This window comes from Perognathus longimembris, chromosome 5 (genome assembly GCF_023159225.1).
Source record: "Perognathus longimembris pacificus isolate PPM17 chromosome 5, ASM2315922v1, whole genome shotgun sequence".
In the NCBI taxonomy this organism is placed as follows: domain Eukaryota; kingdom Metazoa; phylum Chordata; class Mammalia; order Rodentia; family Heteromyidae; genus Perognathus; species Perognathus longimembris.
In genome coordinates, this window is record NC_063165.1 from 59,993,901 (window position 1) to 60,018,392 (window position 24,492).

Below are 24,492 nucleotides of genomic sequence, written 5' to 3' on the forward strand. Positions count from 1 at the left end.
GCATTAAGAAACATGGGTGACTGGATTGAGGGAAGGCAGCTCCGAGGCTCAGCCCTGGCACTTCTTACTTACCTTCAGCCTTCGCTTCCAGTAGAATGAGAATAAAATGGCTGCACTAACAGTGTAATGCACTATTATTCACAAGATTATGAGTCACCACATCTTCCTCTGAACCTCAACATGGAGCACTTTTCTCAAATTTTTTGTTTCATTGCTTTTAGTTTGTTCTGCTTTTTTTGAAGGATGAATTCATATTTTTTTGTTGGTCAGGGGGCTTGAACTCTGAGCCTGGGTGTTGTCACTGAACTCTTCAGCTCAAGGCTAGCATTCTACTCTACCACTTGAGCCAAAGCGCCACTTCCAGTTTTCTGGTGGTTAAATTGGAGATAAAAGTCTCACAGTCTTTCCTTCCCCAGGCGGGCTTTAAACTGTGATCCTCAGATCTCAGCCTCCTGAGTAGCCAGGATTACAGGTGTGAGCCACCAACACCCAGCTGAATTCGTATTTTCACTCAAAACTTTACTTTCTTAAATTTTTTAACTCAAGGATTAGTGTGTGCTTACAATAGCACAAGATTTATCTCCACTGGCTTTGCAACATTACTCAGTTTTGACATTTCCGATCATTTATAACTGTGTCCCTTGCAGTAATAAGAAATATTGCTCTTATGTTGGGTATTTCACTAGTTGATTTCATTTCTTGAACTTAACTGCGAGAAATAACAAATCACTCACTACCAGCCACATCTGAATAATGCTGCCACTTTTCCTGTTCTGGAGTGGGGGATTGTAAAAGATGGAGGTGGGGCAGAAGCTTGTTCATAAAACTAATTTATTTATTCCATTTATATAGACATGATACTTGTTATAGAAATTGCCTTACTTTTGGCGACATCTTCTTTCTCCATGAACATTCTTTCCTGTGGAGGATCCTCCTCCTCCTCCTCCTCCTCCTCCTCCTCCTCCTCCCTCCTCCTCCTCCTCCTCCTCCTCCTCCTCCTCCTCCTCCTCCTCCTCCTCCTCCTCCTCCTCCTCCTCCTCCTCCTCCTCCTCCTCCTCCTCCTCCTCCTCCTCCTCCTCCTCCTCCACCTCCTCCTCCTCCTCCTCCTCCTCCTCCTCCTCCCTCCTCCTCCTCCTCCTCCTCCTCCTCCTCCTCCTCCTCCTCCTCCTCCTCCTCCTCCTCCTCCTCCTCCTCCTCCTCCTCCTCCTCTCCTCCTCCTCCTCCTCCTCCTCCTCCTCCTCCTCCTCCTCCTCCTCCTCCTCCTCCTCCTCCTCCTCCTCCTCCTCCTCCTCCTCCTCCTCCTCCTCCTCCTCCTCCTCCTCCTCCTCCTCCTCCTCGCCAGGGACAATGCTCGGAAAAAAAAAAAGAGGAGGAAGAGGAGGAGGAAAGAAAGAAGGAAGGAAAGAAGGAAGGAAGGGAGGAAGGGAGGGAGGGAGGGAGGGAGGGAGGGAGGGAGGGAAGGAAGAAGGAAGGAAGAAGGAAGGAAAGGAAGGAAGGAAAGGAAGGAAGGAAGGAAGGAAGGAAGGAAGGAAGGATTATTTACCTGAGTGCTAGGCTCACATCTGTAATCCTAGCTACTCAAGAGGCTGAGATCTGAAGACTGTGGCTGGAAACCAGACCAGGAAGGACAGTTCTGTGAGACTCTTAGCTCCAGTTAATCACCAGAAAACCAGAAGTGGAGCTGTGGTTCAAAGTGGTAGAACAGTAACCTTGAGCAAAAGAGCTTAGGGACAGCGTCCAGGCCTTGAGTTCAAACCCCATGACCAAAAAATAAACAAACAAGAAAGCTCAAAGACAAAAAAGCAATAAGACTTCCAGAGCATTGTTAAGAGCAATGAAAGCCTGTTTTGTGCTTTGCACATATATATGTTATATATATGTGTGTGTGTGTTATATTATATATTTCAATGGGTATATACTTTGACCTACTGTTTCACTACTTATTATAGCACTAGACGTTGCTTACAATTCATTATTCTTGATCACATTATGAAAGTTATGTTCAATTTTTTTTTTTTTTTGCCAGTCCTGGACCTTGGACTCAGGGCCTGAGCACTGTCCCTGGCTTCTTCTTGCTCAAGGCTAGCACTCTGCCACTTGAGCGACAGCACCACTTCTGGCCATTTTCTATATATGAGGTGCTGGGGAATCGAACCCAAGGCTTCATGTATACAAGGCAAGCACTCTCGCCACTAGGCCATATTCCCAGCCCCTATGTTCAATTTTTAATTCCCAAAAGAAGAGTGGAGAGCTGATTCAGTGTATTTCTGCTGGTATCAACAAACTTTTCCAAGATCCTCCTCCTTCTTCCTTTTCTTTGTCCTTGTACCTCACTACAAAGAACCTCGGTACAGTCCCCAGAAACTTGTCTACGTGGACAACGGGAGAGACATGCTATCATATCTCCTTTTAATAACCAGACTCTGTCCTATGACAAACCCAATGACTCATTTTACAGAGCTGAGTTTTTCCACTCTGTTATTTATAGGACTGCAAGCATTAGAGCTAGAGGTCATGTAAACAATCTACCCCCACCCAAATGTCTTGAAACTAGTCAGGGAAGAAAAGGCCAGTGAGACTGGGGTTCTCCTTTTCTGTGGCATGGGCTCATGGCAGCTGTATTAATCCTCATTCTGTCATGTCCCAGCTGTGGCTCTGAATCAGTTAATTTTCTTTTCCCACCTCCCTTGTTCTTATCTAATGACTAGATACATGATATTTAATTTACAAGGTATTGTAAAGACTAAACAATGAATTTCAAGCTCATGACTCAAAATGGTTATTTTTATTATTTTGAAAACTATTATGTACATGGATACATAAGAAAATTCCTAATAAATATTTTCAGAATGAATGGTCTGTATGAAAGATTCAGAGGTGAAATAGGCAGTCTCTGGCTATGGGGATTTTTTAAAGCAGGAAACAAATGGCTAAGAAATACAAGTGAAGCTGTTACTCTAAATTTGATCCTCTGAGGGCTTAATAACTTTGTTTCTACTGCTCTATTACTAAACATTCTTCTAAACTAGACCAGTTTGGTCTATAATTCTAGCTATAATTCTATAACTGGGCACAGTTATAAAATTATTTCAAGCCTTATTTACTTTGGGATGCAAATAAAAGAAACCAGTCTAGCTGAAGTTACAAAAGGAAATTGTGTACAAATGCAAGAATTGATGTCTCAGGGGATCTATGGGTAGGAATATAGCTAAGTCTTAAGAAGAAGGTGGGCATGGTGGTTCAAGGATTTAATCCAGACCATGGGAAGCAGAGGCAGAAATACTAAGTTATTAGAAAACAACCTGGGCTACATAGAGAGTTTATGGCTAGCCTGAACTACACAAGGAGTTTTTCTAAAATACAAAATCATCATCATCATCATCATCATCATCATCATCATCATCATCATCTCAAGAAAGACTGGGGCAAAAAGTTGAAAACTACCAGGAGCCCAGCATATCCCCCCCACCGTCTCTCTCTCTCTCTCTCTCTCTCACACACACACACACACACACACACACACACACACATACACACACACACACACACACACACACACACACACACACACACACACACTTGGGATCCATCCGAATTCACATTCCTGGATGGAATCTGCCTGCCCCAATATCTAATCCGTTTGGAGATCCTGTAACAGAGTACCACAGACTGAGTAATTTATAAAGAATAGACACTTGTGATTTATAGACCTGGAGATCTGCAAATCTAAGATTAAGATGCCATTTCCTGGTAAGGATCTTCTTGCTGCTGCATCCCTTCACAGAAGGCCAAACAGAGCCAAGAGTGGTGAACCTACTCCCAGGTTTGCAGCACTAGTCCATCCATTAATGGAGCTTTCAGGACCTGATCACCTGTGAATATTCTACCTCTTAATAGTGTTATAAATGTCAACCTGATACTAGAAGTGACAAATATTCCAATCACAGCACCCAGATGGCTCAATTGCTTAGCTAGTGCTCTACCACTTGAACCACACCTCCAGCCCAATCCTTTGCTAGTTATTTTGGAGATGAGTCTCTCAGACTTTTCTTCCCAGGCTGGCTTCAAACTGAAATCCCCTAGATCTCAAGCTCCTGAGTAGCTAGGATTATAGGCCTAAGCCACTGGCACCTAGTGCTTTTTGACTTTTTCTGTTTTATATTATTGTTTTGTTTATTTGGTTGATTGGTTGAATTTTTTTTTTTGCTTACATTAGTTGAGGTTGAATTTTCTGTATACACCATAGAGATTGTGTGTGTGTGTGTGTGTGTGTGTGTGTGTGTGTGTCTGTCTGTCTAGTACTAAGGCTTGAACTCAAGGCCTTATGCTCTCACTCAGATATTTTTGCTTGTGGCTAAAGCTCTACTACTTGAACAAGGCCAGTTCCACTTTTTGCTGGTTAATTTGCTAGCACAGTTGGCTTTGAGATGTAATGTTCAGATCTCAGCCTCCTGAGTTGCTAGGGTTAAAGGGGTAGGCCATAAAGTTCTAACTAACACAATGTTCATAGCTTTCTAAACCTCATACTTTTCTCCACAAATTAAAAACCAACTCATGTGTAGCAACTCATTTACATTTAATTTTGGATAGTGTCTTTACCTGTAGAAAATAATGATATTCAGTCACTTTAAAAGACAAAGCTCTATATATGGAATTAGTAATCAATGAATAGCAATATACATACAAAAGAGAATCATGTAAAAATTAAAAATGGAAGCAAGAAAAAGGTTTTCTATCCATACATTTATAAGAATGCAATTTACTAAGTCTTCAAAAAGCTTCACTCTAGCAATTATATCCTAAGAGACAATCCCAGGCAAATTACAAAACAAATAACACATTTTTATCCTGTTACTGCTATTATAGTAGGGATTCTTAAGACCAAGAAAGACGTCTTCTTGAGTTCTAGATACAAAGTATATGATTTTTGTAAAAAGACATTTGATGAATGAGTGAATGAATGAACGAATGGTGCTCATAACCCTCAACTTAGGCAATAAAATCAGTCCCTTATTCTCTGCTGATAGGCAGTTGACTGTTCTTGGATGGACTCTTGAGTTCTTTGGCTGAGGGGAAGCTCTGAGTTAGTAGTGATCAGTTGGTATCATGATAAAGAAGGAAGCCTGTGAAGGTGGAGTCATTGATATTATCTGCATAGAGTCCATTATGGTCTCCTTCCCCATATACCTGAAGCCAGACCTGGTCGCCCACCTCCAGATGGAGGAGCACGGAGCCAGAGGCCTGGTCCACGTTCTTGTCCTGGTACTGGTCATAGGTGAAGAGCACAGCCTTGTCATTCTTGAAGAGGCTCACCTTCACATCCTTCATGTAGACTGTGATGTGATAGGAGAAATAATACAGCCCCTGAATGTTGCAGTGGAATTTCCCGGTGGTGCCATCATAGTGGTTTTGCAGATTGTAGAAGATCTTGGTAAAGCAAATGGGAACATTGGGGACAGTGACCCGGTTCTCCAGCCCCACACTGAAGGCCGATCGGTAAACATAAGCACTTTCTCCAGGCTCTCCCTTCCTCCCTGGGCTTCCTGGAAAGCCTCTGGGACCTTCAGCCCCCATCACTCCCATTTCACCAGTCTCTCCCTTTGGACCAAGAAGACCTAGAAAGCAAGAAGATCTGAGTGACCTCAGAGAACAGAATTCTTACAGAGGTTGTTTCTTGCTTAATCCAAGTCCCTGAGACCAACACCTGCATCCTCCTGGACAGAGCAGGGAGCAATGTCACCTCCTTCTTACATTGCCCACAGCCTCCCACAAATCCATCTCCAACCTTATGAAGAGAATTTCGAAGAATGAATACGTGTTCAGAACTCTCAAAATAGAAAATAAAATCAAGCCAGGTGCCAATGGCTCACACCTGTAACCCTACCTACTCAGGAGGCTGAGACCTGAGGATCATGGTTCAAAGCCAGCCCAGGTTGAAAAGTCTGTGAGACTCTTGTCTCCAGTTACCCAGCAAAAATCCAGAAAGTGGTGGGGGGAGAAAAGAAAATCAAATCAATATCTTAACTATACCAAAACTTTGTTGATTGTTCTCTGATTAACATTTGGGCTGTTGGCTGCTAATCAGTGACTCTAAACATTTTCTAGCTATTTACTCATTTGTCTATTCATTGATTCTTCAGGCACTTTCCACATTACCCATAGCCTAGCAGGTTCCCAGAAATTCATCGCCAAACTCATCTCCTGTAAGTCTCTATCATAAAGCCTGCCCCGTGCCAGACAGACAAGCATGGCCTTGCCCTCTACCTCCCTGTCCAGGATGCCCTCCCTCCTCTCCTCTGCCTAGTCAAGGCCTGCTTCCTCCACAAAGCTTCATTGTCAACCCAGATATGAACTGAGTGCATTTCCTCTGTCTTACACTTTGGGCATTTGTTCACACTCAGTTTGGCATATTTGAAGTGAGCATCTTCCAGGAATTACTAATAGTGTCTTAAGCTTATCTTCTCAACACAGAAGAGCCCTCCAAAAGCTATGGAGGACTTCAGAAGGTGTGCTGCCAGGGTGGTGGAATGCCACTGGATGGAACAGAAATTAAAGGGAAATGAAGGAAAATGGAGATCTAGACATCCTGGGAATAGGGATAGGGATAGGGATAGGGAAAAAAGAGTTAGGCGGATCAGAGGCAAAGGGTACCTCTCTATAGAGGAAACACCTAGTCTCACTCTGTAAGACCAACTTCTTATGGATCAAATAATAAAGCTTTGTTTCTTGCCTGTGTCCAGGCCTTAGTTAATAATCAAGGTCCTCCCAGAGCCCCTGAGGCTTTCCTCTACCAAAGAGAGGTCTACAGTGAAGGAAGTCAAAATTCTTGCTCTTACCTGCATCTCCTTTCTCACCCTTCTCACCAGGGGTGCCATCTCTGCCATCTCGGCCTGGGGTTCCATTGTGGCCAGGATGCCCTGGGATGCCAGCCATCCAACCTGCACAGGTTCCCTTGGGGAGGAGAACGGGGACTCCTGGGCCTTCCGTTGGGGTGTCCTCTGCATAACTAGGCAGGAGGAAGAACAGTAGAACGGCTCGCAGTAACAGCATCCTGATCCCTGGAATCACATGGGCAAGGTTGGCCATGGGAGGCGCAGAACCCACATGTGCATCCCATCAGGACCCATGTAGGACCCACTCCGTCCATCTCAGCAGAATCCACTCTGCCACTTCCAGGAAGCTTTTACTGGCTACCTGAGCCTACCTGGATCTCTTTCTGCTACACAATTTGCAGTGCTTAGCCTCCTTTCCTGTAGATAGGTTCTGTTGCCTAGCAGAAGTGTGAGCTCAGAGAAGGCAGGGATGAGCACAGTCCTGGGGTTTGAACTCAGGACCTGGGCATAGTTCCTGAGCCTTTTGTGCTCAAGGCTAGCACTATACCACTTGAGCCACAGCACTTCCACCTCTTTCTGAATACTTAATTGGAGATAAGCATCTCACAGAATTTTCTGCCCATTCTGGCTTCAAACCATCATCCTCAGATCTTACCCTCTTGAGTAGCTAAGATTACAGGCAAAAGCCACCAGTGCCCAGCCCTTATTATTTTTTAAACTTTCCTATATATTTGAAATTAATCAAAGTAGGAAGTTTAAAAGAGGTACTTTCTGAATTATTCATATGTACAAATACATATTTTAACATTTTATCTGCTCTGTGACTCTATGTAGTTCAGAACTATTTGAAAAAATCTCAATATTAGTGATATTAAATTTATAGAATTAAGAAATTACAGGGGAAGGAAGGTGGGTGAAAAATGAGGGAGGGGGGTAAGAAGTTTGACAAGAAATGTACTCACTACCTTACATATGTAACTGCAACCCCTCTGTATATCACCTTGACAATAAAATTAAATAAGAAAAAGAAGAAAAAGAATTTGCCCCCAAATGTATGTTACCCTTACATTTTTCTTTAATCTAAAAAACAGTGTTTCAAAGCACATTTTTGACATAATACAATTTTAATCTTTTTTATCTCTGCCTAATTCACATATCAGAACTAAGATAGTAATGTCTTCCTTCTTTTATTTTCTTTCCTTCCATCATTTCTCCCTTTATTTCTCTTTCTTCCTTCTTTCCCTTCCTCCCTCCTTCTCTCTTCCTTCCTTCCTTCCTTCTTTCTCCATTCCTTCCTTCCTTCCTTCCTTCCTTCCTTTCTTCCTTTATTTCTTCCTTTCTTTGTGTGCCAGCATCAGAACTTGAACAGAAAGCCTTATGCTCTCATTCAGCTTTTTCCACTCAATGCTTGTACTCTACCTCTCAATCCACACCTGCTTTTGGAAAACTCTTAAATCAGATGGTAGAACAACAAAAATAGAAGAATTATTTGGGAACATTGGAAAACATGAACCCAGTTTTTATTGTTGCTGTTTTGAAACAGTCTTGCTATGTAGCCTGGGTTGACCTTGAACTCTGATCATCCTGCCTAGCTTCTGGGTGCGGGTACACCACCACAGGAACGTAATATGGACACACTTGTTATAACCCATTTAGTGCTCTAGAAACAGTTTATGGTTATGTCTTTCATTTGGAAATGCAACCATCACAACCCAGCACAGGAAACTATACTAAATAATTCTATTTCTCACCTGCTTGAACTCTAGATCTTGCACTTTGCTCAGTTGGTACTGGAGTCTTGTGGGCTCTGTTGGACTTTATTTTGTTACCCAGGCTGGCTTCAAGCCAGTATCCTCCAGATTACTTCTTCCTCAGTAGTGAAGATTTCAGACATGAGCCCACTAAATCAAGTTTTACAATTAAAAACTAAAAATCTAGGCATTGGTGGTCCCTACCTACTTTGGAGACTGAGAACTGAGGATCATAGTTCAAAGCCAGCCCAGGCCAGAAATCACATGACATTCTTATCTCCAATTGCATACCAAAAGAAAACAAAATGGAACTGGGGCTGTGGCTCAAGTGATAGAGTGCTCAAGGATACTTGAGGGAAAGGGCCCACATCCTGAGTTCAAGCCCCAAGAACAGCATAAGAAAAAAAAGTGGCAAAATGAATTAAAGAAGAGAGGATCTGGGTGCTGGTGGCTCATGCCTGTCATCCTAGCTAGTCAGGAAGCTGAGATCTGAGGATCAAGGTTAAAAGCCAGCCAGGGCAGGAAAGTCCGTGAGACTCTTACCTCCAATTAACCACCAGAAAACCAGAAGTGATGCTGTGGCTTAAGTGGTAGAGCACTAGCTGGAGGAGGGGGAAAAAGGAGGGGGGAAGGAATGGAGGGGGGAGGAAGGGAGGGGAAGGAAGGGAAAGGAGCAGAGGGGGGAGGCGGGGAGGGGGTATGAGGAGCAGTGGAAGAAGCAGAGGAAGAGGAGGAGGAGAGGAAAACAGGGAAGAATAGAAAGAGAATATGGAATAAAGAAAGAAAAAAGGAAGACTAGAAGTGGGAAGGAAGGTGCAAGAGTGGCGTATTTGTGAGCTATGTGTTCTGGGAGCCCTGAAGTGCCACAGGTGGCTAAGCAATGCTTCTTGAGAAACATCCCCCCATTACTCTTCCAGAAAAGGCCCAGACCTAGAACTCCACTCTCCTCCCAGATTCTGCCTCTGATATTAGGATAATCTTTAACATCAACATCTCTTCTGGGACCTGAGTCTCTCCCCTCTTCTCCCAAGAGGAAGCTGGAAGAAAGCATCCCAGAGTGGAAAGTAATTCCTGAGATCCTCCACCGCAGGCATCACAGAAGCCTGCTGAGAAGTAAAGTGGCTAATTACACGAATCTGATTCTAAACAAATTCACTGTGTGCATTGTTCTACCCTAGGGCTCAGTATTTCCTGCCAGTCTGCTTGTCTCCTAGATTCCATTAAAGCTACGGAACTGGGCTTGTTTTCAGAGCAAACCTGCTTCTCTGTAATGGATCTAAGAAAGATGATTGGAAATAGTGCCCCATAGATGCTCTTGATACCCAGAACCCCCACTTCTCTGATCACTTGCCTGGGGCTTGATGCTGCTCTCTTTATGCTAGGCAACCAGCTCATCTTTCATGTCGATCATACAGATACATATATAGTGTAATATACATATATGTAATAGCTATATAAGCTCTTTGGAAACTACGGGAAATAACAGCTGCTCCTCAGGGGTTGAGGCTGCTGAGAGCTCACTTAGGGGCCTCTGTCGCCCTCTGCAGGACTCAAGAGATTGTGCAAAAAAAAAAAAAAGCTGTTCTCAAGCTGATGTTCTTACCTTGTTTCCAGTTGACTTCAATGAAAACAAGGAGGAGAAACCAGAAAAGTCCCTCTTTATTTAGGGAGACTACTTTTCCGAGACATTCAAACTTTCATGTGTCTTTAAACTTTCCCAGAACTTGTCAACTCTGCCTTTTCTTCTCACAGCTCTAGCAATAAAAAGTTGTAACAGAGGCTGAATGTGGCTTAGTGGTAGTGCTTGCCTAGCATGCATGAAGCCCTGGGTTCAATTCCTCAGTACCACATAAACAGAAAAGGCCAGAAGTGGCTCTGTGGCTCAAGTGGTTGAATGCTAACCTTGAGCAAAAGAAGCTCAGGGACAGTGCTCAGGCCCTGAATTCAAGCCCCCAGACGGGGAGGGAAAAAAATGCAGCAGCTTTGTCTCCCTGTGTGCTTTCCCTAGAAAGAAGAGAAGTTGTGGCAGCAGCATCTTTTTTCTTTTTCTTTTCTTTTAACCAGTCCTGGCACTTGGACTCTGCCTGAGCACTGTCCCTGGCTTTTTTTATTTTATATTTTTTCCTCAAGGCTAGCACTCTGCCACTTGAGCCACAGCGCCACTTCTGGCCGTTTTCTATATATGTGGTGCTGGGGAATTGAACCCAGGGCTTCACGTATACAAGGCAAGCACTCTTGCCACTAGGCCATATTCCCAGCCCCAGCAGCATCTTTTCCACAGGAAAGCAGAGGATAATTCAGAATGCAGACTCCAGAACAGGCAGTTAAGCAAGCCCCAAAGAAAGATGGGGGTGGAGAGGGCTCACCCAAAGTGCATACAGGGAAGGCAGAGGTGCCTAGACTTCTCTTGTTCCAATAACAACAGCACACTTTTGTTAGAAAAGCAATCCACAACTGGGCTCTGGTGGTTTACACCTATATAACCCGAGCTACTCAGGAGGATGATATCTGGGTGATTACAGTTCAAAATCAGATCAGACAGGAAATTCTGGTACACTTATCTCCAATCAGCAAAAAGAGAGAAGATGAGCTGTGGCTCAAGTGGTAGAGCTCCAACCTTGAGTGAAAAAGCCAAACAAGGGCACAAGGCCCTGAGTTCAAACCCTAGTACTGGCACACACACAAACATTAATTCATTTAAAAAAAGTAAAGTCTTCAAGGTTTTTTATTTAAGTATATGGGTTTTATTTATACAAAAACTAATTGCACCCAATTTTGAAATTGTTATAAATCAGTGGCAAAACTTTTGAAGGACTTATGTGTCTATAGAGAAAACCTTAAATGAACCACTAACACAGTTTGCCTATAAAGTAAACTGTCCTTGTGGATCCCAAGTGTCATGTATACTCCTTTGCCTTCAGCCTTTATCTCACTGAATACCTCATTTAATTCTCAGCATCTCTTCAAGAAATAACATGGCTGCCCTGGGGAACATGTGCTCTGTGCTCTTAGTGTGTCTCTGCAAATAACTCATGCTTACCTTGAATATATTTCAGACTTGTGTGTTTGCTGAAGGATTAGATGACAGCATCCATGTAAAGTGCTAGAAGGTGCCTGGCATAGCAAGATTTGATGAACATTAGCTGTGTCCATTCTAAGGGTGAGCAATTTAAGCTTCAGACACATTGATCTATCCAGGAGACAAGACCTAAGTGTGGAGGAGCAGGAAGTCAGGCTCTGTTTCTCCAGAGTCTAAGAACAGTCTCTTCAGTATAACCTACGAGGGGGAAAGGAACCCGTGCATTCGTTCTGCCTTTTAGTGGCCTCCCATGGGGTGGAAGGAGGAGAGGAAATGGCTTAACAAGACCTGCAAGATTAAGAAGCAGGTCATTTGCTTCTCAGGATTGGGCTCTTCACTTCCTTTTCTAAATGACTTCCATACATCTCCAACCTCCTCAACTTCATGCTCTTTTCTTGTTAATATAGGACAGTACTCTTCTCCTCACCTGTTTCATAATATCATTATGAGAGCCAGTTGGCAGAATTTGTGCAAGAGTATTTGGGAGGAGGTGTGTGTGTGTGTGTGTGTGTGTGTGTGTGTGTGTGTGTGTGTATGTATACGCATGCACACGTGCATGCACACCAGGGCTTGAACTCATGGCCTACTACTCTTGCTTGGCTTATTCCCTCAAGAATGGCACTCTGCCACTTGAGCCACAGATCCACTTCTTCTTAGTGGTTAATTAGAGATAACAGTCTTATGGACTCCCTGCCTGGGATGGCTTTGAACTTGTGATCCTAAGATCTTAGCCTGTGAGTAACTAAGATTACAGCATGAGACACTGCCACTTAGCATTGGCTTGTTCCTTTTTTTTTCTTTTGTTTTTTATTTTTATTTTTATTTTTTTGCCAGTCCTGGGGCTTGAACTCAGGGCCTGAGCACTGTCCCTGGTTTCTTTTTTGATCAAGGCTAGCACTCTGCCACTTGAGCCACAGCGCCACTTCTGGCCTTTTGTATATATGTGATGCTGAGGAACTGAACCCAGGGCTTCATGTATACAAGGCAAGCACTCTTGCTACTAGGCCATATTCCCAGTGGCTTGTTCCTTTTTAAAATTATACAAAAGGAAGACCATGATGCTCTGGATATCCTGAAAGCCATAGTTTGATCTGTCATTTTCATATTAAAAATGTTAGAAATGTGGACTTTAGTAGCAATAGTATGTGGTCTCCTTTGGGACTAGCAAAAAAGAAAAAGAAGTATATAGGGGAATAAAGTCACTGAGTATAAGGGCAAGAGGAAAATATCTTAAAGTATTCAAAATCCTGAAATTCTAGGGCCAAAGTCATTTTACCACTGCCCTGCTTTTCCCAGTAGGAAGGCTGAAAGAAGTATTTGTTAGAGCCTCACAGGAGTCATCTCCCATGCTAACAGTTTTGCACATTAATTATTCTCACCTTTGCATAAACTTCCTAAGGGAAGGACAAATGATTCCTTCAGAAATGAAAGACACTGAGAAAATAAAGCAGCGACCCCTGAGAGACATGTGGTCCTATTTACAAGACCCTAAGTCTCCCATCGTTGCCTTGAAAATTATTACACAATGCTCTTCAGACTCAGCTTCCGAATCTGCCAATTGGAAATCATCTGAGGTGCTGCATAGAAGGAGCACAAACTTGAATGGGGTGAAATGTTAGCTTAAGAGCATGCAGATACTTGGGGGAGAAACACACAAGTGTAACTACTGTGAAAATTAAAAACAGGATTTCTCAAAACAAACTTCAGAAAATGGAAACATGGGAGGTTTTTGTTGTTATTGTTGTTGTTTGGGATAGTGGTGTTTGATTCTGCTGGGTTGTTTTGTGTTTGTTTTTAGTGGGGGGCAAAAGGGAGGGCGCAGAAAGGAAAGGAGGAAGGGTGAACAAATGCAATTGTACTATTCAGTATACACTATTTAAAATGTGACCTATGTAACTTGTGGGCAGGAATAGGAAGTAGAAACTGGGGAAAAGCAAAGGAAGAGGTGACATTGTCCAAGAAAAGAAATGTACTCATTATCTGACTTATGAAATGGAAAGCCCACTGTGCAATACCTTAATAATAACAATAAAATTATATATTTTTTAAAGTCAGGTGCTAATGGCCCATGCCTGCAATCATAGCTACGAAGGAGGCTGAAATCTGAAGATTGAGGTGAGACCCTTCAATAAATTATCAAAAATAACTAGAAGTAGAACTGTGGCTCAAGTGGTAGACTACTAACTTTGAGCACAAAAGCTCAGGAACAATGACCAGGCCCAGAGTTCAAGCTCCAGATCTGGAAAACAAAAAACAAAACAAAAAATGCAAATAAGACTTGGCGTGGTGATTTACAACTATAATCCCAGCTACTCAGGAGATGGAGGTAGGATAATAGTGTATGGTACAAGGCTACCCAGAGCAAGAGTGCAAAACCCTCTCTAAAAAGCAGACAATTGTACCACACTCATCTTCCTATCTCCTGAACATGACCCAGTGGCTAGCCTGTAAACTTTCACTCAGAACATATTTGCTAAATACAATCAAATGATAGAACTAGATTTTCAGCTGAAACTGAGGTCAGATCTCAGCTTACCTTTTCCCAATGTTTCTTTCCATGCTTTTCATTCATTCTGCCTGATGAAGCTGAAAAGCAGTTTCTCCTCTTCTTTCTTATCTAACTAGACTCTATTTATGGAGAAATCCTCCCATCTCATTGACCCCCAACATTTTTCCCAGTAGAAATCATGCTACCATTAAATGAACTAGGAAAAATTCAAGGTGATCCCAGGCATTTTAACCAGAAAGAACAACTCTTTCTCTCTTAAATCTCTGAAGAACTGAAAAAGAACCCCAAGGCCTATCTATATCCATCAGTGCTGGTTGACCTGAGTTTTTCCTGTATCCTTCCTCACAATAATAGAGAGAAAAAAAACCTGGACACGCCCCAGTCAGTAATGAGCAGCCACCCTTATTCAGCCTAGAATTTAATTGTATAATTCTTACCCTCTGATATGGAATCAGACCCACGCCTGTAGTCCCGATGGGTGTGAAGAAGAGATGAGCCAGCCTCAACAGCCTGCTACTCATGGAAAAGGACAGGCCCCACCTCACAATTGTCCTTTGCCATTGGCTAATCCAGTGAAGACCAGAAGCCAAAGGGTGGGCACCTCCCCCTGGCAGCTATCTCAAATCTCCACCCCAGGGAAACTTGGGTTTGGAAAGCCAAGTAGAGCTTCAGTCAGTCTTTCATGCCTCCAGGCCTTAGGCCTAATTTTTGCCTTCTCCCACAGCAACAGAAGATGGGGCAAGGGTAAGGACCACAATAGGAAAACAAGATATTTCTGTGTCTGAGGAGCAACTTCCTCACATCAAATAAATTGCTCACTGGTGCCCCATAGATTCTTCTCTATTCAGTCAGGGACACTAATTCTCCCATCGCAGTCTTGCTTACTGTGCATACTTAAATGGGAGACCATGTTGTTCAGACATCAAGCAATCCCAGAAGGACAACTACCAAAGGGCTGCACTAGGGTGGAAGAGGTGATGCCATCTCCACTCTCTGGGCTGAACTTCAGATTGAAGAATGTCCTGGTGTATTCATTCTGAAACCTGCCATGGAATGGAGTTCCTAGGTGGTGGTGGTGTGGGGCCTGGCAGGTTCAAAGCCTGTAGAGGTTTTAAATTCTAAAGCTTCTGAACCCTACATGTTTCAAATCCAGTATGATAGATCTGAGTAATACTTGATATTGGAGTACCATGTCTAAATATTTTCTGGTTTCAAATTTCAGAATAAATGTTTTTTGTTGTTTTGTTTGAGAGGGCAAGTACTAAGCCTTGAACTCAGGGCCTTTCAATCTTACTTGCATTTTTGTGGCAGCGGGGGGGGGGGGTTGTGGTTGTTGTTGTCTTCTCAAGACTGGTGCTTGAGTCACACTTCCACTTCCACCTTTTGCTGAGATAAGAGTCCCACAGATTTGTTTTCCTGTTCTGGCTTTGAACCAATGTCCTCAGATTTCAGCCTCTTGAATAACTAAGATTACAGCCACTGGTGCCTGGCAAATATAAAGTTTTTTAAGTTAGCTTTATGTGTGTGTATGGGCCCTTGCTGTTGCCAGCCCCTTATGCATATGGCCCTATGTGCCTATTGAGATAGCCAGTTCAAGGTTGGGAGCAACAGGGTATTGCTACCCACTTAAGTATTCCTAGAAAGTGTAGGCTAGACGTGACACTGTTCAACACTTTGTGTTTTCTTGGCAAATATATATTTGTTTGTTTTTAAGATTACAGCAGTTCTCACAAGCCACAAATTCTGATGAATTAAATCATGACCACAGTAAGTGTTCTAGATTGGATGCTAGCAACACTTCAGTTTAGAAACAACATTCAAAAAGAGAACATTCTCAGGCAGAAACTGCTAAAGTGTCTGTTATGCCCAACATATCCTCCACTGGCCACAGAGAGCCTGAGTCCACCAGGAAATTCAGTAAAGGAAAGTAAAAGCCTGATCCAAAGTCTTGGCCTCCTGCAAGTATGCAAGAATTTCTGAGGTCTTTTCCAATGGCTACTGGCTTAGAGAGAGGACTCACCCATAAAATGAGGTTCTGTATAGTTGAGCAGGGAGATGGTACCAAGGAAGAAACAAAGAGGAACTACAGCAAATCTCAATTACATTACTGTTTCATTTTTGTTTATTGCAGCAATTTTGGTTTATTTTTGGTTTGCATTACTGTCTCTTGCTCTTTATTAGAATATGAACTTCATGACAGCAGGGTCTTGGCTATTTAAAATTGTATCACTTCCTCTCTAAAATAGGACCTGGTATACAATTTTAACATAAATGTTAATGAATGATGATTTTGAATCTTCCCATGGCGATAGCTATGGTTCTGTACTACTTTACAAATTAAGAATTCAGGGCTGGGGATATAGCCTAGTGACAAGAGTGCCTGCCTCGGATTCACGAGGCCCTAGGTTCGATTCCCCAGTACCACATATACAGAAAACGGCCAGAAGCGGCGCTGTGGCTCAAGTGGCAGAGTGCTAGCCTTGAGCGGGAAGAAGCCAGGGACAGTGCTTAGGCCCTGAGTCCAAGGCCCAGGACTGGCCAAAAAAAAAAAAAAAGAATTCAGAGTTCAGCTGGGCACCTGTAGCTCATTCCTACAGTCCTAGCTACTCAGGAGGTTGAGATCTGAGGATTGAGGTTCAGAGCCAGACCAAGAAGACAAATTTGAGGGTCTCTTATGGCTAATTAGCCAGCAAAAAGCAAAAAGTGAAATGTGGCTTCAAATAACAGAGCGACAGCCTTAAGAAAAGAAGAGCTAAACAAGAGGACAAGTCTTTGAATTCAAGCCCCAGTATCAGCTCACACACACACACACACACACACACACACACACACACACACACACACACACACATCAATAGCGCTATGAAGCAGAGGACTTATTCAAGGCACAGAGCCACAATTTAAGACTAGATCTGTCTGACTGCAAAAAAATTTATATGCTTTCTCACATCTCATGTCTGCCGGGGCTGGTGATATGGCCTAGTGGCAAGAGCACTTGCCTCTTATACTTGAAGCCCTGGGTTCGATTCCCCAGCACCACATATACAGAAAATGGCCAGAAGTGGTGCTGTGACTCAAGTGGCAGAGTGCTAGCCTTGAGCAAAGAGAAGCCAGGGACAGTGCTCAAGCCCTGAGTCCAAGGCCCAGGACTGGCAAAAAACAAAACAAAACAAATCATGTCTGTCACCCCTCCTGATGCACCATGAGACCCCATAATCCATGTACATCATGTACATGCTTCAGGATAGATTAGGGCTCTTCTCTGCCTCTTAGTATTATAGCTGGTTCCAGCAAACTTTAGCAATTGTGTGGGTGGAGTGACTTTGGCCCCAATATCAAGCCAACCCTTTGCTTGGTCTGGCTGAGAGCCAGAGACATTGTGAAACCCTGTCATTTCACTAGGCCTCAGGGAATTCTGCCACCTACCGCAAAGGCCATCATGTAGAAAGAGCAATTCTGTAGCTTGCTGGTTTAGAGATTATAAGTGAAAGACTTTCAATCAGAAATGCCTTGTGGCTAGTCTTTTCCCCAGGATCCAGTGTTATTGTCTAGAATGAAATAATCCCACAATCCCACAAACACCACCATTTCCTTTAGGGGTCCAAGGCCAAGGTTCAAGCCACTGCTGACATGAGAAGTGAAATAGGCCAAATGATTCATTTTCCTTACATATGGTTCAATTTTGCCATAAGTTTTGCCTAATCACAATCTTTCAAAAATAAATCTTAACTGAAATAACTAAGCATAGTAATTATATTTTGAAAATTAATAATGAAGAGCAGAACAGGTGGCAGTGAGCCCACCATGCCACTTTGCATGCCATCCTCCAAATTCCAAGAAATCACAAGAAAGGAAGCAATGCCTTTGTGTTGGACTGGGGTAAAGGGTGGGCAGCCCCGTGGAATAGTGTTTGCTTAATATGCATAAATGCCTCTCATCTGTTTGTGGTACCATCAAAAAGAAAAACAAAAGCCTTTGTTGCTTCCAAAGACATGTTTGCACTTTATCCAAATTATAACTGAAATATCTGTTTGGCCTCTGCATGCTTTTGACAACCTGTAACCCAGGTCTGGCTGGAAAACTATCACTAATTCAAGACTACCTGGTTCAGAGAGGCAACTCTACATTCATCCCTTTGAAAACCTGTGTCCTCAAACGATTCTGGAAACTAAAATTCTGTGCTAGTCAAAGAATGTGTTATAATAGTTTTAGAGACCAGAGAAACAAAAAGAGGGAGATAGTGTTGCTTGGGAGATCAAGAAGTAGCTACTGCAGCCACACTACCATCTCTCCAGGGTACTGATACTGACACTGCTTGAAGCTGTGTGGCTCCTCTTTCCTTCTCAATCTTGCACTGTGGCCTCCTATGCACAGGATCAGAGATAGAACCCATGTTGCAAAGGAGACAAGCATCCTGCTCCAAGAACACACATGAATGGTAGGAAGGTGAATAGAGGCTACCTATCAATACACATGATCTGAGTACAGCCCATATCAACAAGTAGAAGACTTTTGTTTATCAAAAACAAACAAATAACAACAAAGAGGCCAGGCACCACTATCTCACAGCTCTATAATTCCAGCTACTCAGGAGGGTGAGATCAGAGGATCATGGTTTGAAGCCAACAGGGACAGGAAAGTCCATAAGATTCTTATCTCCGATAAAGTTACCAAAAAAGCCAGAAGTGGAGCTGTAGCTCAAGTGATAGAGTGCCAATCTTAAGCAAAAAGAAGTTCCTTTGGGAAGTGCCCAGGCTCTGAGTTCAAGCTCCAGGAAAGGCACTCAGGTAAAACAAAACAAAAACAACACAAAGTCTAGTTAAAAACAAAGTTGGTCAGAGACAGTCTGCTGAGTATTACGGTTTGTGCATGAATCCTAGTCATTCAGAACCCTGAGGCTGAATTTCTGTAACCCCTGAGTTAGAGGCTAATCTGGAAAGCCTGATAAAAAATAAAACAAACAAACAAAATTTTATTAAGGATCTCTATTGTGATCAGGCACTGGTGGCTCATGCCTGTAATCCTAGCTACACAGAAGGCTGAGATCTGAGAATCGAAGCTCAAAGCCAGCATGGGCAGGAAAGTTCATGAGACTCTCATCTCCAATTAATCACAAGAAAACCAGAAGTGGTGCTGTAGCGTGAAATGGTAAAGCCCTAGCCCTGAGTGAAAAAAGCTTAGGGACAAAGGGGACCCAGCACCAGCAAGCGGGGCCACAGACCTTCAGCCACCAGAGAAGCAACAGCCAAAAAGTCACGCCAGGCGTTCCACATACCCCAGACAGAGTGCAGACCAACTGAGACAAAGGGTGGCGCAGGACCGAGTGGCTGGGCAGCAGCGCTGGACTGAGTGGCCAGGAACCAGGCAGCGCAGACGGGGAGTGCTGGGACCACCACCACCAAATGACCGATCGCCACACCCAGGCACCCAGCCCCGAAAAGCCCACAGCAACGCCGGACACACACACAATCCAGGACCAGTAAGTTCCCCACTACCTCCCCCCCAAACAGGAGACCAGCCCTAGCAGAGACCCAAAACCTACAAAGAAGCTAGAGCTCCATCCCTACCCTGAGGGAACAAAGGAGCAGCTCCAAGGCATCCCCAGCCCCAAACCCCCAGCAGAGGAGCCAGAATCTGGCCGAACTGGCCACGCCCCCTCCCCAGCAGGGGCCTGGGGTCTGGTAGGCATTGGAAGCCCCACCTGAGGCACCTGGTCCTCGTGGTCTTTTTGAACAACAACCACAGACTCGCGGGTGTACAATATCAGCCCAGCAGGGACATCTGGGTCCGATCACATGCCCCCCCTCACAGTGGAGGCGCAGAGTCTGTGGGCACCAACCCGCGCCCACACACTTGATCCTACTGGGGCCCACCCATACCGCCCCCCACAGCAAACACGCGAGAGGGCACAAGCACTCTCCAAGAACTCGGGTCAACACGCCCCCAAAGGAGGCACTAGAGTGCACATGCATGTGCCCCCCAGAGGGCCAGCATGGGCCAGCGTGCTAGTCCTCCAGCAGGAGGATCGTCGATCGTCTGCCCAACCCCCTGTGGGAGCACACAAGCAGGCAAGCTGCAACACCCACCACAAAGGCGGGCAGGGCCCCCCAGCGGCAGCGCCCATGGTAGGCATACTCTGCACAGGGGGGCAAGCCGCTTCACAGCGGCAATTCTCAATCTGAGAGGTGAGCTCCTCTGACCAAGGAACCCAGTGGCAAAAAGAACCGAAGAAGAGAAAAGCCTCCATGCCACGCTGAATCAGCGACCAGCAAACCCCCACCAGGGACACGCTAGGATCAGCACAACACAGTGGCAGGACACTATCCTGCAGAGAAAGACACAGAACCTACCCACCACCAAGTGCAGTGAGGGTGACCACCTCGGCAACAACCAAGACGGGCACACTCACCCACTGGGCAGGTAGACTCAACAGCCAAACTCAAACCCAGAGTCAGGACACAAACATGTCTACCACTGACAGCCCAGTGGGAACCAGCAAAAGCCAAACCAGGGAAGCTACCCTCAGATCTCCAGATGCGCAAATCACAAAGAAATATAACAAATTTCATCAAAGGGCAAGCCAACTCGCCAGGTCCAAAAAGCAGCACGACTGAAGAGGAGATGGAGAATAAAAAAACCACTGAGGCTATGCTAACAGAAATGATGGAAAGCCTCAAAAATGAAATCAGAAAACAATTCCAGGAGTTCAGAGTGGAAGTCTCGAAAGACATCCAGGAAGCCAAGAAAGAAATGGAAGCAAAAATGGATACAATGCAAACCTCCATCAAAGAAGACCTTAACATCCTGAGAAGTGAAATGAATGAAAAAATAGATTTAAAATACAATTCTTTAAAGGAAAAAATTTCCACAATCAGAGCTGATCTGGCAACCATAAACAGCTCTCTGATATCCATAAATTCCGCACTTGAATCCACAGCAAAAAGAATTGACCATAGAGAAGCCAGAATTTCTCTCTTGGATGATGATGCAGCTGATAAGAACCAGAAAATTACCACACTCCAAGAAACGGTAAAGCTCCAGGGCAGACTAATCCAGGAGCTAGTGGACAAGACAAGAGATATAATCTGCGCATAATTGGAATAGAAGAAGGAGCCGAATACCAGAGCAGAGGGCTTCAACATATTTTCAACAAATGGGACTACTACAAATTAAAAAGTTTCTGCAGAGCTAAGGACATAGCCACCAAAACAGAAAGATACACACCCATATGGGAAAGGATCTTTACCAACACAGCAACAGACAAAGGCCTAATATCTGTCATCTACAGAGAACTCAAAAAACTAAGCCCCTCCAAGCCCAATAAACCAATTAGGAAATAGGCAAAGGAACTAAAGAGAGACTTCACAAAAGAAGAAATAAAAATGGCAAATAAACATATGAGGAAATGTTCAACATCCCTGGTAGTAAAGGAAATGCAAATAAAAACAACCCTGAGATACCACCTCACTCCAGTTAGAATGGCCTATACTCTGAACTCAGGCAACAACAAATGCTGGAAGGGGTGCGGGGAAAGAGGAACCCTTCTTCATTGTTGGTGGGAGTGCAAATTAGTACAACCACTTTGGAGAACAGTATGGAGGTTTCTCAAAAAGCTCAATATAGACCTACCCTATGACCCAGCCATTCCACTCCTAGGCATCTATCCTGAACAGCAGGTCCCAAGATATCAAAAAGACATTTGTACTTCCATGTTTATCGCGGCACAATTCACAATAGCCAAAATATGGAAACAACCCAGATGCCCCTCCACAGATGAATGGATCCAAAAAATATGGTACCTGTACACAATGGAATACTACATAGCAATTAGGAATGGTGAAATATTGTTATTCGCAAGGAAATGTCAGATCTTGAACAAATAATGTTGAGCGAGACAAGCCTAAACACAGAAAGCAAAGGGGCATGATCTCCCTGATATATGACTGTTAAGAAGGGGTGACAGAGAGACAGTAGAGACCAGGTCTGTGAAACCAAAAACTGCTAATCAAATGGTATTTCCCACAGGATTGGGGCAGTGACCCAACATTATGTAACTAAAACCAAACAACTACTCAACCTATAAAGGTCAAAAATTGACCTCTCAGTGGAATACAATAGCCCAAAAGCTATGTACGTACATTCATATAAGACTACTGTCAACATATTGTCTAATATCGACATTATTTTTAAAGCCCTAGGTGAATTATCTTGGGCTTGGCCATGTGGATACTGTATACGTTCTTGATACATTGTGTATTATATATATATGTCTACCTGACCTAGGGAAGGGAAAGAAAACCAGGGTGTAAGATATCACAAGAAATGTACACACTGCCCTACTATGTAACTGTACCCTTTTTGCACAACACCTTGTCAAAAAAATTGTGTTCAATTAATAAATAAATTAAATTTTAAAAAAGAAATAAAAAAAGAGGCCCTACATATGTCAAGCAAATTCTCACAGTATTACAGAACAAGATAGACCCAAACACAATCATAGTGGGTGACTTTAATACCCCACTCTCTCCAAGAGACAGATCCAACACCCAGAGGATTAGCAGGGAAGCTGAAGACCTAAGTTACACCATATCCCAAATGGATCTGACAGATCTATACAGAATCTTCCACCCTACAGAGACCCAATATACCTTCTTCTCAGCAGCCCATGGATCATACACCAAAATAGACCATGTCATAGCCCACGCAAAGAACCCCAGCAAATACAAAAGTATTGACATCATCCCATGTATTATATCTGACCACAGTGGATTAAAGGTAACCCTCAATAACAATGGTTACCACAGAAGCTATACACATTCTTGGAGGCTAAACCCCACACTGTTATCCAACACTTGGGCCACAGACCAAATTAAAGATGAAATTAACAAATTCATAAGCCACAATGACAATGAAAATACATCACAAAGAAACCTATGGGATACAGCTAAGGCAGTACTGAGGGGCAAGATCATCGCCCTCAGCACTCACATTAAAAGAATGGAAACAGAGCAGGTAAATAACCTCATGATGAAACTAAAACAACTGGAGAAACAAGAAATGATCGAATCTAAAATGACTAAGAGGAAAGAGATCACAAAGATTAAAGAAGAGATAAATCTGATTGAAAATAGAAAGACCATTCAACAAATAAATAAGACTAAAAGCTGGTTTTTTGATAAAATAAATAAAATTGACCTCACAAGACTTACAAAAAAAAGAAGAGACTCATACAGGTAAAATCAGGGACTCCACCGGAAAAATAACAACAAGTACACACGATTTTCAAACAATCATAAGGAACTATTTCCAGATCCTCTACTCACTAAAAAACAATAATTTTACAGAAATGGATCAATTCTTAGAGAAGTATAAACTCCCCAAACTGAACCAAGATGAAATAAATCAACCAAATAAACCAGTAACTTACAGCGAGATACAGGGGGTAATCAAGAACCTCCCAACAAAGAAAAGCCCAGTCCCAGATGCATTCACCAATGAACTCTATAAAACCTTTAGTGAGAAGATAATACCAATACTCCTCAAACTCTTCCGTGAAATAGAAACAGAGGGAGAAATCCCAAACTCATTCTATGAAGCTAATATCATACTCATTCCCAAACCAGGCAAAGAACCCAACAAAAAAAGAGAACTACAGACCAATATCACTAATGAACACAGACCCAAAGCTCCTCAATAAAATATTAGCTAACAGGATCCAGAAACTGATCAAGAAAATTATACATCATGACCAAGTAGGCTTCATCCCACAGTCACAAGGATGGTTCAACATCCATAAATCAATCAATGTAATTCACCACATAAACAGAACTAAAATCAAGAATCACATTGTTATGTCAGTTGATGCCCAAAAAGCCTTTGACAAAATACAACATCCATACTTATTAAAAGCTCTGGAGAAAACAGGAATAGATGGAACATTCCTCAAAACAATAAAAGCCATATACAACAGACCAACTGCTAACATCATATTAAATAGAGAGAAACTTAAATAATTCCCGCTAAACTCAGGAACAAGACAAGGATGCCCACTCTCCCCACTTCTTTTCAACATAGTGCTGGAATCCCTAGCCACAGCAATAAGGCAAGAGGAGGACATCAAAGGGATCGATCCACATCAGCAAGGAAGAAATCAAGTTATCCCTATTCGCAGACGACATGATCTTATGTCTGAAGGACCCAAAAAACTCAGTCCCCAAACTCCTACACCTAATAAACCATTTTGGCAAAGTAGAAGGCTACAAAATCAAGCCACAAAAGTCAGCAGCTTTTCTGTACACCAGCAATGTACAAGCAGAAAAG

The 24,492-nt window shown here is 43.2% G+C and overlaps 1 protein-coding gene across 1 annotated transcript; it reads right to left on the bottom strand.

The window, feature by feature from the left end:
- Nucleotides 1-4,557: 4,557 nt before the first annotated feature.
- Nucleotides 4,558-14,681, bottom strand: Adipoq (adiponectin, C1Q and collagen domain containing). The gene is made up of 3 exons (XM_048346986.1): nucleotides 14,610-14,681; nucleotides 6,837-7,058; nucleotides 4,558-5,615 (listed from the first exon to the last, which is right to left on the bottom strand). The coding sequence occupies exons 2-3, from the start codon at nucleotides 7,048-7,050 to the stop codon at nucleotides 5,095-5,097; spliced, it is 735 nt and encodes a 244-aa protein (XP_048202943.1). The 5' UTR covers nucleotides 7,051-7,058; nucleotides 14,610-14,681; the 3' UTR covers nucleotides 4,558-5,094.
- Nucleotides 14,682-24,492: the final 9,811 nt, after the last annotated feature.

What these genes read in the sequence shown, in the direction of transcription:
- Adipoq (XM_048346986.1), bottom strand. Translation starts at nt 7,050, where the DNA reads ATGCTGTTACTGCGAGCCGTTCTACTGTTCTTCCTCCTGCCTAGTTAT. An exon ending in GGGTGAGAAAGGAGATGCAG is followed by an intron (nt 5,616 to 6,836) that starts GTAAGAGCAAGA and finishes CTTGCTTTCTAG; the next exon opens with GTCTTCTTGGTCCAAAGGGA.